Here is a 15420-nt window from a genome sequence, read left to right on the forward strand (position 1 = left end):
GGAAGATGGGCATGGATGTTACCTCAGGGCCAGGCTTCCTCAGCAAAAAGAGGAGGATTGGCAGTAGTTAGCTCAGGGCTAATCTTCCTCCAAAAAAAAAAAAAAACAAATGTGGTGGCCAAACAATTGGCCAGTTCTTGCCTTCCCCCACACCCACCTACACTTCTCTAGAAAGAAGAATAATGATAGATAACATTTTTTGAGAACTTACTATGTACCATTGTTTGGGATACTTTACACGAAGGCATTTATTTTCTCTTCACCAATGATACCATGAGTTGGGTACTATTACCCCCGTGTTAAACAGTATGGATGAGGAAACTGAGGCACAGAGAGCTTCTGTAACTTGCCCAAGGTCACAGTGCTGGCAAGGAAGGGAGCCACTGGAGATGTGTGGAGCATTCAAGGCGTGGAGCAGGCAGCCCCGCCTGCCGGAAGGAGGTGCTCTGAAATGGCTTAGCCATCCTGGTACCACCGGAAACAAGGCATTGTGCACCCAGTTTCTTGCTTCTTCAGAATCTACTGGGAGCACTGAGGATGGTAAAATAAAAATTACCAAGAAGAAGAAAAACTATGAAATATTTTTATACACTGCCTTGCAGTTTGTTTGGTTTCTGAATTCGTCCAGAGCGTTACTCCTGCCGGGAGTGACAAGGCTAGCATTTGCTCCACACCCTGGCTCGCTACAGACGGTGCTGAGACCTGCACCTGGGCAAAACCGAGCCCAAACCCTGGCTGAGCATTAGAATCACTGACCCTGGGTCTCCCGCAGGCCATCCGAGTCAGGATCTCTGGAAGCTGGGTCCAGGCACCTGTTCTTGTTTTTTTAACCTCCCCAGGTGATTCTAGGGTTCAATCAGCACTGAGAACCAATCTCCTTGTTATATGAGGAAACTGAGGCCCAGAGAGGAGCCAAGATTTGCCAAAGACTGAATGTCAAGGAGGAAGGGAGCCAAGTGTCCTGATTTCTATTCCAGAACCCACAAAAACTCTACTGCTGCATTAGACTGGACCACCCCCCAAGGACACAGGCAGCTGGACAGAAGGACCCCTGGGGCACACAGCACCCTCAGAGCTGCCTCTGTCTGCTGACCTCAGTCTAAGCTGGTGCGATGCTCAGCGCCTCCTGCTTTCTGTCAGCTCCCACCTCAAGACTCTAGTGGCGCCCTCAGTCGTCAGGACTTCCATCACTGCAGGCTCGGCCCCCAGAACCATCCACTCCCTTCCCACCTCGCACACCCCATTGGTTCCCGCCTTCATCAGGTGATTGGGTCACCAGATAAAATGCTGGGCACCCAGTTAGATCTGAATTTCAGACAGACTACCTATAGGTTGTTCGTATAAGTGCGTCCCATGTAACACGAGTATGTTTATTTGCTAAATCTGGCAATCCTACCCACAGAGCACAGCGACTCTGGTCTCACCTAGCCAACCGGAAAGGGAGAGCCAGCCGCTTGCCCGGACCACACAAGGCCTGGCTATCGGCCAGCGCACCTTCCTCAACACCATTCAGCACAGAGAGAAATTATATTTTAACTTAATAAAGAGTTATGTTTGGGGGGAAATGTAATTAAGAGAAATATCTGCTCAATTATCGTATTCCTTTATCCCCGGCAGTAGACACATGACTCTGGACCACGAGCTGTAGCTCAGAGAGGCATTCAATTGCTGGAGATCTGTGCAGCGCCTGCTATGTTCTGGGCGTGGCAATCCTTCCCCCAGATAGGGGTTGTCACACCCAGACGGAAGCCAGCAGCCTGAGGCAGCCCAGCCTTGGGTTTTGGCGGTGAAAGCACAAGTCTGGGGACCGGAGAGACAGAACCCTCAGTCCCTCAGGGCCTCAGCCTTTCTGAGGAGGCAAAGTTCCCCAACCTTGAAAAGATGTCGTCAAAAGTATTCTTAAACCAAATGCTTCTGGGAATGGAACCAAATGAATTTGGGAGAGTCTATTCCTTTGGTGAATCTGCCAAACTAACTTCCATCACCTTAGAATTCAATAGATTTGAGGCTCGGGAAGCGTGTTTTTGTAAAGGGCATCACTGGAGATGAGAGAGAAGTTGGACTTCCTTGTTTAAAGCTGGCATCTTGCTCCCTTCCCCCAAACCCGCCCCTGCCCTTGGTTAACGGCTTCAGTGTCCTCTGCGCCACCCAGGAGAGAAACCTGAGAGTCACTCCAGGCTCCTCCCTCACCCTCATCTTCCAGCCCCACCCACTCAGCGCCCTTGCCAAGCCCAGTCCAGTGATGCCGGCATCGTTCGAATTTGCGTTTCTGTAAGTCACATCTCGGTCCTTTAATCCATCTGCGTGTGCTGTTCGGATGCTGAAACCTGTTCATTCTATTTCCTTAGAGTCCTTGGCCCTTGCGGCTCACGTCTCAAGCCAGGCAAGAGTCCTCACTGCCTTCCCTGCCTCTTGCTCTCCTCAGACTTCACTCACCCAGCGCTCTAAAGCACAGCCAGGAGCATGGCGCTGCCCTGCAGAAAGTCCCTCAGTAACTGCCAGGGCCTCCTTAATAAATATGCAGACTTCTCACTCGGCCCTTTGAGGCCTTGCGGACTCTCCCTCCAGCTGGCTTTCCTTCTCCCTGCTTCCACCAGTAGCCTGCTCCAGACCTCCGGGGCCCTGATCTCACCTGCTTGCTTTTCTCCATCCTTCAGCTCACCCTCTTCTTGCTCACATCTCTAGTGCCCTCCCTGCTCGGCCTGTTGCCCCTCGAGGCCCGGGATCAAATGCAGCCTTCCCTCAGGTCTGTGCTAGCTAGCCCAGGCCTCCACCTCCCCTGAATTCCCCAGCGCTTGCCCAGCACTCACGCCTGCATGCTGGTGTTTTGGTCCCATGTGCCCTTGTCTGATCTCTCCCACCAGATGGTGAGTGCCCGAAGAGCCTGCTATCCATCTGAGTCATTTCTCCCGCTCCCACCCCAGCACTGCAGACAGGGCGACCAGGAGGGAGGCTGTGTGATGGTTCGGTCCAGGGAGACCAGAAGCTTCCCGAGGCCAGGATGGGAGAGGAGGAATAGAGGGATATTCAGAAGCCTTCATTGACTGGCTAGCCATTAAGGGGGAAGAGAGATTGGAGAACACTACCAAACTCCTGGGCTTGACAATTTGCTGGGTGGGAATCCCGGAGGAGTTGGGGACAGAGTTTGGTTGAGACATGTTTGTGGCTGTGACAATAGAACACAGAGCTGCTGAGCAGGCAGATATCTCTGCAGGGAGCCAAGACGACCTGAGCCAAGATGGAAATTTGGAGCTCATCAGGGTAGAGGTGGCAACTGACTCCAGGGGCACGCATGGGATTACCCAGGGAGGACAAGTGACAGCAAACCCCCAGGAGCCCAGCATGGAAGAGGTGGCTGGGGAAGATAGAAAGAGCGGCCAAGGTTGGGTCAGAGAGTGGTGTTCTGAAAACCAAGGCAGAACCGTTTGAGTGAGTGAGCGGCCCACAGAGTCAGCTGCTGTGAGAAGCTAAGAGCTGAAGCGTGTCCGTCCAGCCCACCCAGCCCACTGTCCTCCCCTCCTCTCTCCTCAGTGCTTTCCCTTCTCCTCATGGAGCAGCCATCTTGTCTGCTGAACAGGCAGAGCCACAGCTCCCACTCTGGGGTTTAGTGTAATGACAGCCAGACAGCTGGCGGTTCGCTTCCCAAGGCACCATCTCATCTTGATGTCTCCTGGACACAGCCCTGGAGGGGGACGCTAATGACATGAGTTCCCCACACACCAAAGTCAAACCCCTGCCCCTAATCCGTCTGGTCACCTCTACTTCTATTGTCTCCTTTTTTTCTCTATAGCAACTAAAAATGGATTTCTAGGGAGAGAAATAAAAACAGACGTTTGGCTTTTGGACTGGATGTCACGAGAGGGTAGCCTCCATTTTGTAGAATTGGAAGAGCGGTGGGATGGAAGCTCAGGGTTGGAACTTCAGGGTGGGGATGAGGGAGGTGGTTATTAAATAACAGAAAAACACCAGGGGAGAGACGTTATTTTATTCTCCAGAACATGAGCCAGTTTAACGGGTGCTTTGCAAAGCTCGGGGAAGGCCTTGTCAGGCCTCAGACTTTGAGACGGAGTAATGAAGGAAGGGGAGGAGGAGGGGACTCTGGTGGTGGAGTGGCCGCCTCCACCTCCTCCACCTTGAAGACAGAACTAGGTCCCAAGCATCTAAAGAAAAACCAAAGCTTCGGCTGCCCCTCCGCCCCACCTCCCTCCGGGTCAGGCCCGGAGGCCATCTGCCCTGGCTCACGGCTCTGTCTGGCCTGCATCTAGGGCTCCCCTGCCCAAGCCTCGATAGACACAGTGAGCCTCACAGAGCCGCAGCGCGACTTCAAGTCCCACTCCTGACTGGCATTGTACATCAGTCCCGGGGAGCCCGAGCGCTGCCTAGGAGACAGCTGGATGTTCAACCAGCGACACTGGACCTCATCACAAGCGAGCACCACAGTGCCCTCGGGGTTGCTGTAGGTACACCGGCTCCGGGCTGCCCTTTCCTCCACAGCCAGGTCCCAGCTGCCCCCTGGCTCCCTGTCCTCCAGGTTTGGGGCCTGGAAGCCCAAGTGGTCCCAGGTGACAGGGCACACCAGCAGCTCCTCCTTCAAGGCGGGCACCACCTGGCCCTTCAGGTAGGCAGGGCCCGCACAGTAGGTCTGGATGTTGAAGAGCAGGTCGCTGTACTGCTGCAGCCAGCTGAAAAGGTAGGCCAGGTGGCAGTCACACTGCCAGGGGTTACCGTGCAGGGCAACATTGAACAGGTTGTAGTTGGTGTCGAAGATGCCCTCCGGGAGCATGGTCAGGAGGTTCCTGGAGAGACTGAGCAGCTCAAGCTTGGACAGGTTCTGGAACAGGGCTGGGTGCAAGGCCGTCAGGTTGTTGCTGCCCAGGTAGAGCTTGATCAGCTCCCCCAGGTCCCTGAAAACGCCGGCCGGGAGATGGGTGATGGCGTTGTGCGAGAGCGTAAGGGAACTGAGGCTGGACAGGTTGGCAAAGGCTCCCTCGGCGACAGTCTCCAGCTGGTTGTAGGACAGGGACAGGCCGACCAGGCCTGGGGTATGGGCAAAGAGGCCGGCGGGCAGCATCCGCAGCGCGTTCCCCTGCAAGTTTAGGAAGGTCAGGTTGCCCAGGGAGGAGAAGATGGAGAGGGGCAGGTGCCCGATGGTATTCTGCTGCAGCCACAGCTTCTCCAGGCGGAAGAGCTGTGAGAACACTTCGGAGGGCAGCTCTTTGATGGAGTTGCCATCCAGGAAGAGCTCCCGTAGGCTGCCCAGTTTGCCAAACACACCCTGGGGCAGGCTGGAGAGCGCGTTGTCACTCAGCCTCAGGGTCTGCAGGCTGCTCAGGGGGTTGAACAGCTTCTCGGGCAGCTGGACCAGGAGGTTCTGAGCGAGGTTGAGGGTCTTCAGATGTTTCAGAGGCTGGAAGAGCCTCCCAGGCAGGGTCTGGAGCCGGTTGCCCTGCAGCTGAAGGGACTCCAGGGCATCCATGTGGCAGAAGAAGCTCTCAGGCAGAGCCTCCAGCGTGTTGAAGTTGAGGGTGAACTTGCTCAGTGAGGTCAGGTTGGAGAAGATGTCGGTGCTGAGGTTGGAAAAGCCGCTGCCCGTGATCTCCAGGTCCTCGAGCCTGGGCAGCCCCCCGAAGGCATCTGGCCCGAAGTGACGGAGCTTGGTGTTGAGGAAGACCACCTTGGTCAGGTTGGGGATGCCGCCAAAGGCCCTGGCCCCCACCGTGGTGAACGAGGTCTCCACGAAGACGATGTCTGTGGCATGTGGCGGGATGTCCTGCGGGATGGCAGCCAGCTCCTCATCGGAGCAGAACACCTCCCGGTCGAAGCAGTCACACCCCACAGGGCAGGGCTGGGTGAGCCTGGCCACCAGCAGGAGGCAGGCCCAGCACAGCCAGGCTCCAGGCAGCATCTCCTACATCCGAGTGGGAAGAGAAAACAGAAGCGGCACCTTTATCAAGGGCAGCGGGCAGGGTGACCAGCAGACCGGATGGAGAGCCAGAAGACGGGGATGAGCTCCATCAGGGAGCCCACTCATTTGGGCAGCAGTTTCTGTTTTTAATAGCTGCATTCATACCGCCTCACAGCAGCCTCGCGAGGTCAGTGGGACCAGGGTTCTGACCTTCGACAGCGAGGATGTCACTTGGTCTGTGCACGGTCACCCTGCAGGTTAGTGGCAGGACCGAGACCCAGGTCTCTCGGACTTCCCCATGTTCTTTCCAGACTGGAGAAAGAGGTGGAAATGAGACAAAAAGGCATGGGAGAGAGCTATAAAAGGAGACCATGGGTAATGTGGAATTTTTAAGATAATATATAAAATATGGGCAGATTATTCCTGAGTTGGAAATTTTTAAACCATAACTCTTCCTGCATTTCCAAATCTCAGCACATTCCAGAGCCTAATTAGGAGGAGATCTTACCATCTGCTCTTTGCACATCCGCGGAGGGAGAAAGCAGGGACAAGACCAGCTCTTATCTTGAAATGAGGCTGCCGGCTCCTCAGTTCTGCTGCCCACACACTCTCCTGGGCCCCCCATGGAGCCCATGGAACTTCCCAACGTTGCACGGGCCGGAGTGTCCCAGATGCGGGAATACCACAGACCAGTAGGTTTTTGGGGTTTGGTTATTGTTTTAAATAAGGAAAGGGGACCAGGTTTTTAGTTTACTAAACGTTAATTTAAAAAAAAAAAAATGCCAGCATCCATCCACAGGCCACAAATTGGTGATGCAATTGACAAGTGTGTTTTGTTTATTGCTCAGTTGTTGTATATGAACCACTAGCCAAAACGTAAAAATTGAGAAATATCACCTTAAAAGTCCAGATTTCAGGATGAGTTCGAGGCACTGGGCTCACATTCCCACATGACAAGACTAAATGGGGATGGTCGCCCCATTAGGGGATATGCCCCCCGCCAGGCCACTTCTGCTCTCACCCATGTCATCATTTCCATGGCTTGTAGTGGTTCGAGTTCTATGAGTCTGAATCCCAGCTGCATCACGTTCTAGCTGTGTGGCCCTGGGCATGTTACTTAATCTGCCTGTGCTTTAATTTCCTTATCTGTAAAATGGGGATAATAATAGTGCTTACCACGTGAGGGTCATTGTGAGGATTCAGTGAGTAAGCGTAAATAACACTGTGTTGGATGAGTGTCTGACAGTGTGAGCAAATCACAAACTATGTTAACCATTGTTAAAGGTTGCCAGCCACCATCATTACCAAAAAGGTTATTTGAACACAAAAAAGGAGGAAGAATTTTAGATAGAATACATTTGGCTTTACCAAAAAAAAAAAAAAGAAGAAGAAAAAGAAAGAAGGAGGGAGAGAGAGAAGAACAGAGAGAGAGAGAAAGAAAGGTAGAAAGAAAAAAGGAAGGAAAGAAGCAAAAAGAAAGCCAGCCCTGACGCACTCGTGGTTAAAGTTCGGCGCTCTCACTCATTCACAGCCTGGGTTCGTTCCCGGGCGTGGAACCACACCACCCATCTGTCAGCGGCCACGTGGCTGACAGAGAAGAACCAGAAGGACTTAAAATAGAATATACAACCATGCACCCCAGGCTTTGTGGAGGAAACAAAAAAAAAAAAAAGAGGAAGATTGGCCATAGATGTTAGGGTGAATCTTTTCCTGCAAAAAAGAAAAAAGAAAGAAAGCAGGAAAGAAATAAAACCCTCACACAACATAACCCTAGTTTTTCTCAATTTCTCTCTCAGTAAGATCTCACGATTGGGATCCATGTTGGGGAATCTTGACCCCAACACGCTTTGCTGGCTGCCTCTCTGCTGCCCTCTGCTGGCTGCCTCCTCCTTCACAAGATGCCGCTTGAGGCCCAAGGGCTCCACGCAAACAGGGTGCTTACAAAAGCCTCCTCCCATTCAGACACTCATTAACTCTCAGTTTTTCCAGGAATTTTTTCTGCCTGATCAATAGAGAAGGGACAGTTTCTCCCTGAGAAAGTGTGTGCCTCCCTTGCGCTTGTCGGATGCACACAGAAGCCTTCCCTGACCCCAGGAATAAGGCGCCGTGGGTATGTTTCTCCATCTTAGCACCTAGCATAGTCCTTCGAAATGACGGGTTTTCATGACTGTCCTTCTTGCGAGAAGATAGGCGTCCTCAGCTGTGTACTCAGCCTGCAGCGCAGGGTCGACTTACCGTGAGCTGGTTACGGTTTGCGGAGCTGGACACTCCACGGCTGGGATGAGCAGCTTGCCGGGCAGAGCTGCCCTTCCCTGGAATGATTCAAGCCCTGAGTAAATGACCACCAGCCTGGCCGTGAGAGTGGCCTCAAATCCTCCTCCCAAGAGTAAGGGGAGTAATTCTTGTTGTTAACACGCCATGTTATCAATGTGCCAGTCCCCTTCCTTGCTAACCCTTTGGTCCTTGGTTCTCAAAGGCTGTTTCCAGAAAAAAACCACTAGAATGGACATGTGGCCCTAGAGACCATCTAGCTAGCTTCCTCGTAAGGCAAGGAGCACCAGGTGTCTGCAGTGGGGCCTGGGTTAGAACCCAGACCTCCGGGTTTTCCCATCACTTCTGCCAGGAAAGCTGGGACCAAAGTGGGAAGTGCATTGTGACAGGAAAGTCAAAGGCTCAGGTGGAGCATGGGCCTCACCAACTGGGCCAACCTCAGGAGGCGTCCTCCCTTCCCCTTGGCCTGTGCCTCTAATTTGAATCCACTGTCATTTGGAAATAATGTGCTTCAGAAGTTTCCAACAAAGGAAGTGACTCGAGAATTCAGAACTTGAATCAAACCTGTGGCTTGGGTGGCACAGAAAATCAACTGTAGACAAATTGACTGAGGCTCAGGCGGGCAGGGGAGGTGGGGGATCCTCTCTGATGTGGGGGGCTCAGCTGAGGGGGCTGCTCCTGCCTGCCAGGTCCCAAGGCTCTTGCACAGACATCTTGATCCTCAGGGCAAATCTACAAGTGCCCACAACAGGGGAACCAGGGCTCCCAGAGCCACAGCGACTGGTCCACGGGCATGCAGCTAGGAAGCAAGGGGCCAGGATCAGTCCGAAGGGCCTGAGCTCTCGGCAAGGTACTGGCTGGGACACCACAAGGCTTCTGCACCTCCACAGCAGAATGGGTGGGGGTGGGCGGGCCCGCTCCTCACATTTGCAGGACCCAGGGGGAACATACACAAGGGGACCTTGCTCAGTGTCTGTCCCCTTCTTTTCCCACCTGTCTCCCTCTGGTACTGTGAATAGAGACCCCACCTGCAGCTGTCCCCTGGCACCCCACATGCCTAAGGGCGTGCACTTCCATGATGTGGTCAGCCTAGGGACAATGGACCTGGGGCCGCAATGCACGCAAGCCCTGGGTTCTGGGTACCTGAAGCATGGTTTGAAATGGGGCACACCTCTGGATGGGCATGTCCCTTTGGTCTTTCAAACTTCTCACCCCCTGGGGATGTCATGGTGGGAGGCAGTCCAGAACAGGGCCCCTAAAGTTCAGAGGAAGACCTCACTTGCCCCAATCTCCTGGGGCAGGAAGAAACAGGGGATGGTACCCATGGTAAGGGTGTGGAACACTGATAATTTCCAACTCATCCACTCCCAGCCCAACTCATGCTCACATCCCTCTAGAATGGCTAAGAATTTGTGCTCTGGAGTCAGACGGTTTGGGTTCAAATCCTGTCTCCATCCCTTATTAGCTGTGTGGCTTCGGCTGAGTTCCTTAACCTCTCTGTACTTCAATTTCCTCATCTTCAAAACAGCGAGCTTCAATACCACCTTCCTCACGGGGTTGTTCTGAGGATTGAATGAGAAAATGAGTGGAAAGCTCCAAGCCCAGAGCCTGGCACAGAAAAGGCGCTCAGCAACACTAGTGATCCTGGTTTCTTGGAGCTCAGGGCAGCCCCGGATCTGTAGTCACGGAGGTTAGCTATGGAAAAACCGATGAGATCATCCAACAGCCCCACTTGTGGACCAGCGAGATGCTTCTCTCCAGCACTTTTTCTGGCTCTTTCCTCCCAGTCAAGGGAGACGTGTAATTGTTTCCTCCCTGGTTTAGTGAAGCACAGATTGGGATGGCTCTGGCCAGGATGCCCTGGTCTCGGGCCCCTTCCCCGACCCACCCTCCAGAGCAGGCTCCTGGGAGATTCTGGATGGGAAGTGCCCCTGCCCCAGCATGGTGGATGCTGGCACCAGCGGGGACAGTGGGGCAGCCAAATTCCTGCTTCTCATCTGGGAAACCACTTCTGCATTTGGGAAGAGACCAGCAAATGCCCACAAAAACATTCCATGCTTTCGGAAGCCAAGGAAGTCTCGGCCTTATTTTTTTTTTTTTTTTTTTTTCAGTTGACTGGTTGTAAATGGACTCTTTCCTCTTCTCAAATTGCTTTGGGTTAGTATATTTCTGTGTGTGCCCCGAGCCAGTCTGTCATCCACCACAGAGCCAACCCTCGCTCCTTCCTGAGGGCAACCAGAGCCCAGAACCCAGAGCCCCGGCCCCAACCTCAGGGGACTGCTGTTTATGAGTTGGGGCTGCCTGCATCAGCATCTGCCTCGCCACCAGCACTGGATTTTGCCCTTTGGGCTCCAGCACATCTGCGAGCGAGAAGAGGAGACTCTGAGGCTCAGTCAGAGCCCCTGACTGCTTCATCCGCGTCCCCGGGAAGGACCTACTGCTCCCAGGACCTCAGTTTCCTTTCCTCTCAACCCCTGAAAACAAGCCAAGTAGCTGAGGCGGTCAGGCCTGGGCTGGGCTCCTGCCCATGCCCCTCCCCGGACAGCCCTACCCCACTGCTGCCCAGGGGGTCCCAGGCAGAGAAGTAACCCCTCAGAGTCCCAGCTCCACGTTGATCAATTGAGAACAATAATAATAATAATACCTAAATTACAGCATTGTTAGGGTTATTGTGGCCATGAAGCGAGATAACTAGTATTGGGTTTCTGATATTGCGATGTTATAAGAAATATATATTTTGTCTTCATCCTGGTCCCTGGCACAGAGCTCCTAAAACCCTTGGAATTCCTGAGTGATGGGAGTGAGAGGAGCAGATTTTGTTATTTATAATAAGCCCCTTTCAACCCACACCTGAGTTTACATCAATGAAGTGACTCGATGGGTCCCTAAGAGCTTCAGGATAGAGGCTGGTTGCTGAGGATGCAACCATGTGACTGGACAGCTAGAACTTTCAGCCCCACCCCAGCCACCTCCTCCAGGGAGGGGAGATGGAGATGGGATTGAGCTAATCACCAATGGCCAATGATTTAATCAATCATGCACGTGTAGTGGAGCCCCCATGGAAACCCCAAACTAAGGGGGGTTTGAGAGCTTCTGGGTTGGCAGGCGAATCCACATGCTGGGAGGGTGGCACACCCCAAACTCCATAGGAACCAAAGTTCCTGATCTTGCAGTCCTTGCAGACTTTGCCCTGTGCATACCTCTTCATCTGGCTGGCTGTTCGTTTGGATCCTTTTCAACATCCTTTATAATAAACCGGTAATAGTTAGTAAAGTATTTCCTTCAGTTCTGTGAGCCATTATAGCAAATTATCAGACTTGAGGAGGGGGTCATGGGAACCTCCAATCTGTAGTCAGACAGACATGCACATAACCGAGGAACCCACTATAGTCAGGCGTCAGCTAACAACGGGATATGTCCTGAGAAACGCAACGTTAGGCGATGTCGTCATTGTGCGAACGTCATAGACTGTACTTACACAAACCTAGATGGGATAGCCTACTGCCCACTGAGGCTACATGGTGTGAATCGTATGGAACCACCATCACATATGCCGTCCGTTGTTGATGAAACATCGTTATGCGACGCATGACTGCCCTTGAAATTGGCTCTGAAGTTCACTAGGGACAGTCTTGTTGGACTGAGCCCTTAACCTATGGGGTCTACACTAACTCCAGGCAGCTAGTATCAGAATTGAATTGACCTGTAGGACACTCAGTTGGTGTCCACAGAGAACTAGAGAATTGCTTCGTGGAAAAACCCACACATTTGGTGTCATCAGTGTTGGGAGTAGAGACAGATCATAGTAACAGGGTTATAGCGAAAAAACAGAAACAACCTAAATGTCCAACATGAGGGACCAGTTAAATGCTACACGGATGTAATGGAAACATTCTCTGTTGTCTTTTTTTTTCAATTGCTATTACTACTTTTTTTATATATAAAGATTGGCACCTGAGCTAACATCTGTTGCCGATCTTTTTCTTCTTCTCCCCAAAGCCCCCTGGTACATAGTTGTGTATTTTTAGTTGTGGGTCCTTCTAGTTGTGGCATGTGGGATGCCACCTCAGCATGGCCTGATGAGCAGTGCCATGTCTGCGCCCAGGATCCGAATTGGCAAAACCCCCGGGCTGCAGAAGTGGAGCATGTGAACTTAACCACTCTGCCATGGGGCCAGCCCTTCTCTGCTGTCTTTAAAATTATATTGTAAATATAGGTATTTATTGACAAGATATTTGCAATACCTTAAATGAAACATATTGAGTCCCAAAATGCTAAGTTTCCACCTTTAAGGAATATTTGTGCATAAAAACATAATAGAAGATCATATACAAAATATTTGCAGTGGTTATGTCAGAAAAATAGAATTGTGAGTGATTTAATTTTTTTCCTTTTGCCTAATCATATATTTTCCACATTTTTTTAAATAATAAACAGGTATCACTTTGTAATAAGCTTGAAAGTAATTGTAAAAATTGACATAATTGTGTAAAACATGCAGCAGAGGTCCAAGTATATAATAGAGGCTTGCCGATTTCTCTCTTTCCTTGCAATTATGTTGCAGAAGCTCAAGCGAGCTTGTCTATCAGCTGTCCGAGCATTCAAGAAGATAGGTAACATTCTGAAATAAGAGGAGGCTGTGAACTGGGCCCGATCCTTTCTTCAAACGCTCCCCACAGGGCCCCACCTCTAGCGTTCACGTACACAGTCCCTTCCACTTTAGCATGCCCATGTCAACCTTTACCTGTTGCTACCTGTCCCCATTCTACCTACCCTCCCAGGCCAGCACAAGTCACACTTCCCCCAGGAAGCCTTCCTTCACGGCGCCTCCTTTGGATCTTGCAGGTCACTATGTCCTCTGTTGAACACTGGGCCTTTCTGCTCTGTATTCTAGTGACTGTGAGCCCCGGGTCCTACTGCCCACAGCATCTCTGTATCCGGCTGTGCACCCAGCACCTGGCACGGGCCTGAGCACAGCCCTGTGTGCTGAATTGAACAGAATAGGTTTGTGGCTTTCATGACCCTGCATCTCAGAACTTTTCATCCTGCCTAGCAGAGTGCGGAAGAGCTTGGGCTCTGCTGGCCCAAATTCTGACACTGCTACCTACTAGCTGCGTGGGCTTGGGCGGGTCACTCCATCTCTCTAAGCCTCAATTTCCCCATCCATAATTATAACCCTATCTCTTCGGGTTAAAATTAGTATTGGATGATACTAATTGGATGATAAATATGCTGAATTAGATAGTAAATATAAAGCACTTAACAGCGTCTGGCAAATAGTAAATGCTCAATAAAAGGTAGCTACATACATGTTTTATTCCTAGAGCATCCATATACTTTATCATCTAAACTTTTGGGGATGAAAAGGGGAGCTATTAATAATTATGCCAGGATGACAGGCATAAACTAGGGCAGGACCAGGCAAATCTGGATGTACGGTCACCCAGCTTATCCCTACCATTCACTCTGAGCGCCCTGGCACAAGGACCAGGTCACCTTTCTCTCAGAACCTTTCTACTGTGACCTGCCTCTGCCTGAGCCCACACCGCCTTGCCTGAGTACCTCAGGGGCTTCTCCTCCCAGGACAGCGGAACACGGGTGCTGCAGCCTGCCTGAAGCTGGGGACACACTCTGAAGCCTGGGAGAAGTGGCCAGTCCCTCTCCTGTCCCCAGCTGGGACCCCAGGCCAGATTCCCCCCACAGCCCCACAGACCCAAGAGCCCTTTAGTGACCCCGGGAGGCCTACCGTAGGGGGCTGAGTGGGCGGGGACCGGCTGCCCTGGCTCTTCCTGGGGAGCAGAAGGGTGTCTGCTGTGGTCTGTGGTCAGCGTGAACCCAGCAGTGCCAGCACTAATCAAAGTTCCAGGCAGTGGTTCCTCCCCTCACGTGGCCTGAGCATTCCCGGAATGTCACCAAGGTCACAGGACAGGAGGAGAGAACCCAGGGCAAGGCCTCTGAAGATTACCAAATGACCCTGACCTGTTCCCATGAACAGATCCCGAAGGGGGCCAAAATCCAGCAAAGGTCACTGGCTTGGCAACTTTGGGACCCCAAGGGCATCCACCAGGTCCTAGAAAGTTCCTAGTAGGCTGTTCCTGGGGTGGGAACTGGGACCAGGGGTCCACCCCTGCCCACCGACCCACCCACCCCCTTCCCCCCCCATCCTGTGAAAAGCCAGGCTGGTTCCAGCAGCCAGACCTCAGCCGGGCAGCCAGCCACAGGCACCTGCTCAGCTCTCAATTCCAGGAGAAATTCTAGAAGTGTTGTGGGCTTATTGTTTTGTTTTATTTCATGAACTAACTTTCTAAACCCTTTCCGAGTTAAAAGGGGGGAAAGATACAGGGAAGAGAGTTTTGGCCCAAAACGGAGGGGAACACTGTCACCCCAGGGCCATCCCTGGATCAAAGAAGCTGCTGTGGGAGGTGGTGATTTTCCTGTCTTTGGAAGTGTTCAACCAGGGGCTGCAGAACAAGGTGAAGAGAGTGTGTGGTGTGTGTGCAGATGAGTGTGTATGAGTGTGCATATGTTTTCAGGGGTGCAGAGTGGAGGGATGACCTAGATAAGCCATCTAAGACCATTTTCAATGCCCAGAGTCTAAGTCAAAGTCATTTGATGGCTTTTAAACTCGTTGCATGGTGTTAATATTTGTCTCCAGGGGGGCTGGCCCCGTGGCCGAGTGGTTAAGTTCGCGCGCTCCGCTGCAGGAGGCCCAGTGTTTCGTCGGTTCGAATCCTGGGCGCGGACATGGCACTGCTCGTCAGACCACGCTGAGGCAGCGTCCCACATGCCACAACTAGAGGAACCCACAATGAAGAATACACAACTATGTACCGGGGGGCTTTGGGGAGAAAAAGGAAAAAATAAAATCTTTAAAAAAAATAATAATAATAAAATAAAATAAAAAAAAATATTTGTCTCCAGGTCTGAACTAATAATTCTTTTGCACGTGAGCAGATTTCACTAGCCAACTTGCACAGGTCTGATGGAGCATAGTGAAGAAGCATTGTTCGATGGAGACATATGACAAAGCCACCCTTTGGCAGAGAAGAGTGGGAACATGTAAGAACAGAGAAAGGCTGTGAACAAAATGTGCACTGGACCTGTGCCAGCAGCTGTGGCGGCCCCTGGAACCTGGGGCCACCTGGGCACTTGGAGGGCATCACCTTCACTCAGATGGCATCTTCAGAGAGCCTGTGACTCACTGAGCCTGGTGCTAAGTAGTGCTAGGAGTCCAGAGGCGTGCA

General features: G+C 52.0%; 1 protein-coding gene across 9 annotated transcripts; it reads right to left on the minus strand.

Moving 5' to 3' along the window:
* Positions 1-3965: 3965 nt before the first annotated feature.
* CPN2 (carboxypeptidase N subunit 2) lies at positions 3966-14345 on the minus strand. Of its 9 annotated transcripts, XM_070242711.1 has the most exons (5): positions 13923-14019; positions 11377-11419; positions 6414-7615; positions 6116-6217; positions 3966-5908 (listed from the first exon to the last, which is right to left on the minus strand). In XM_070242711.1, the coding sequence occupies exon 5, from the start codon at positions 5903-5905 to the stop codon at positions 4262-4264; it is 1644 nt and encodes a 547-aa protein (XP_070098812.1). In that variant the 5' UTR covers positions 5906-5908; positions 6116-6217; positions 6414-7615; positions 11377-11419; positions 13923-14019; the 3' UTR covers positions 3966-4261. The 9 variants fall into 9 exon arrangements, with proteins under 9 accessions (XP_070098812.1, XP_070098811.1, XP_070098808.1 ...); XM_070242710.1 differs by lacking the exon at positions 11377-11419 and having other exon boundaries at positions 13923-14058; XM_070242707.1 differs by lacking the exon at positions 6116-6217.
* Positions 14346-15420: the final 1075 nt, after the last annotated feature.

Source organism: Equus caballus, chromosome 19 (assembly GCF_041296265.1).
Source record: "Equus caballus isolate H_3958 breed thoroughbred chromosome 19, TB-T2T, whole genome shotgun sequence".
In the NCBI taxonomy this organism is placed as follows: Eukaryota; Metazoa; Chordata; class Mammalia; order Perissodactyla; family Equidae; genus Equus; species Equus caballus.

What these genes read in the sequence shown, in the direction of transcription:
- CPN2 (XM_070242706.1), bottom strand. Translation starts at nt 6,539, where the DNA reads ATGGGCTCCATGGGGGGCCCAGGAGAGTGTGTGGGCAGCAGAACTGAG. An exon ending in GGATGTGCAAAGAGCAGATG is followed by an intron (nt 5,909 to 6,413) that starts GTAAGATCTCCT and finishes ACTCGGATGTAG; the next exon opens with GAGATGCTGCCTGGAGCCTG.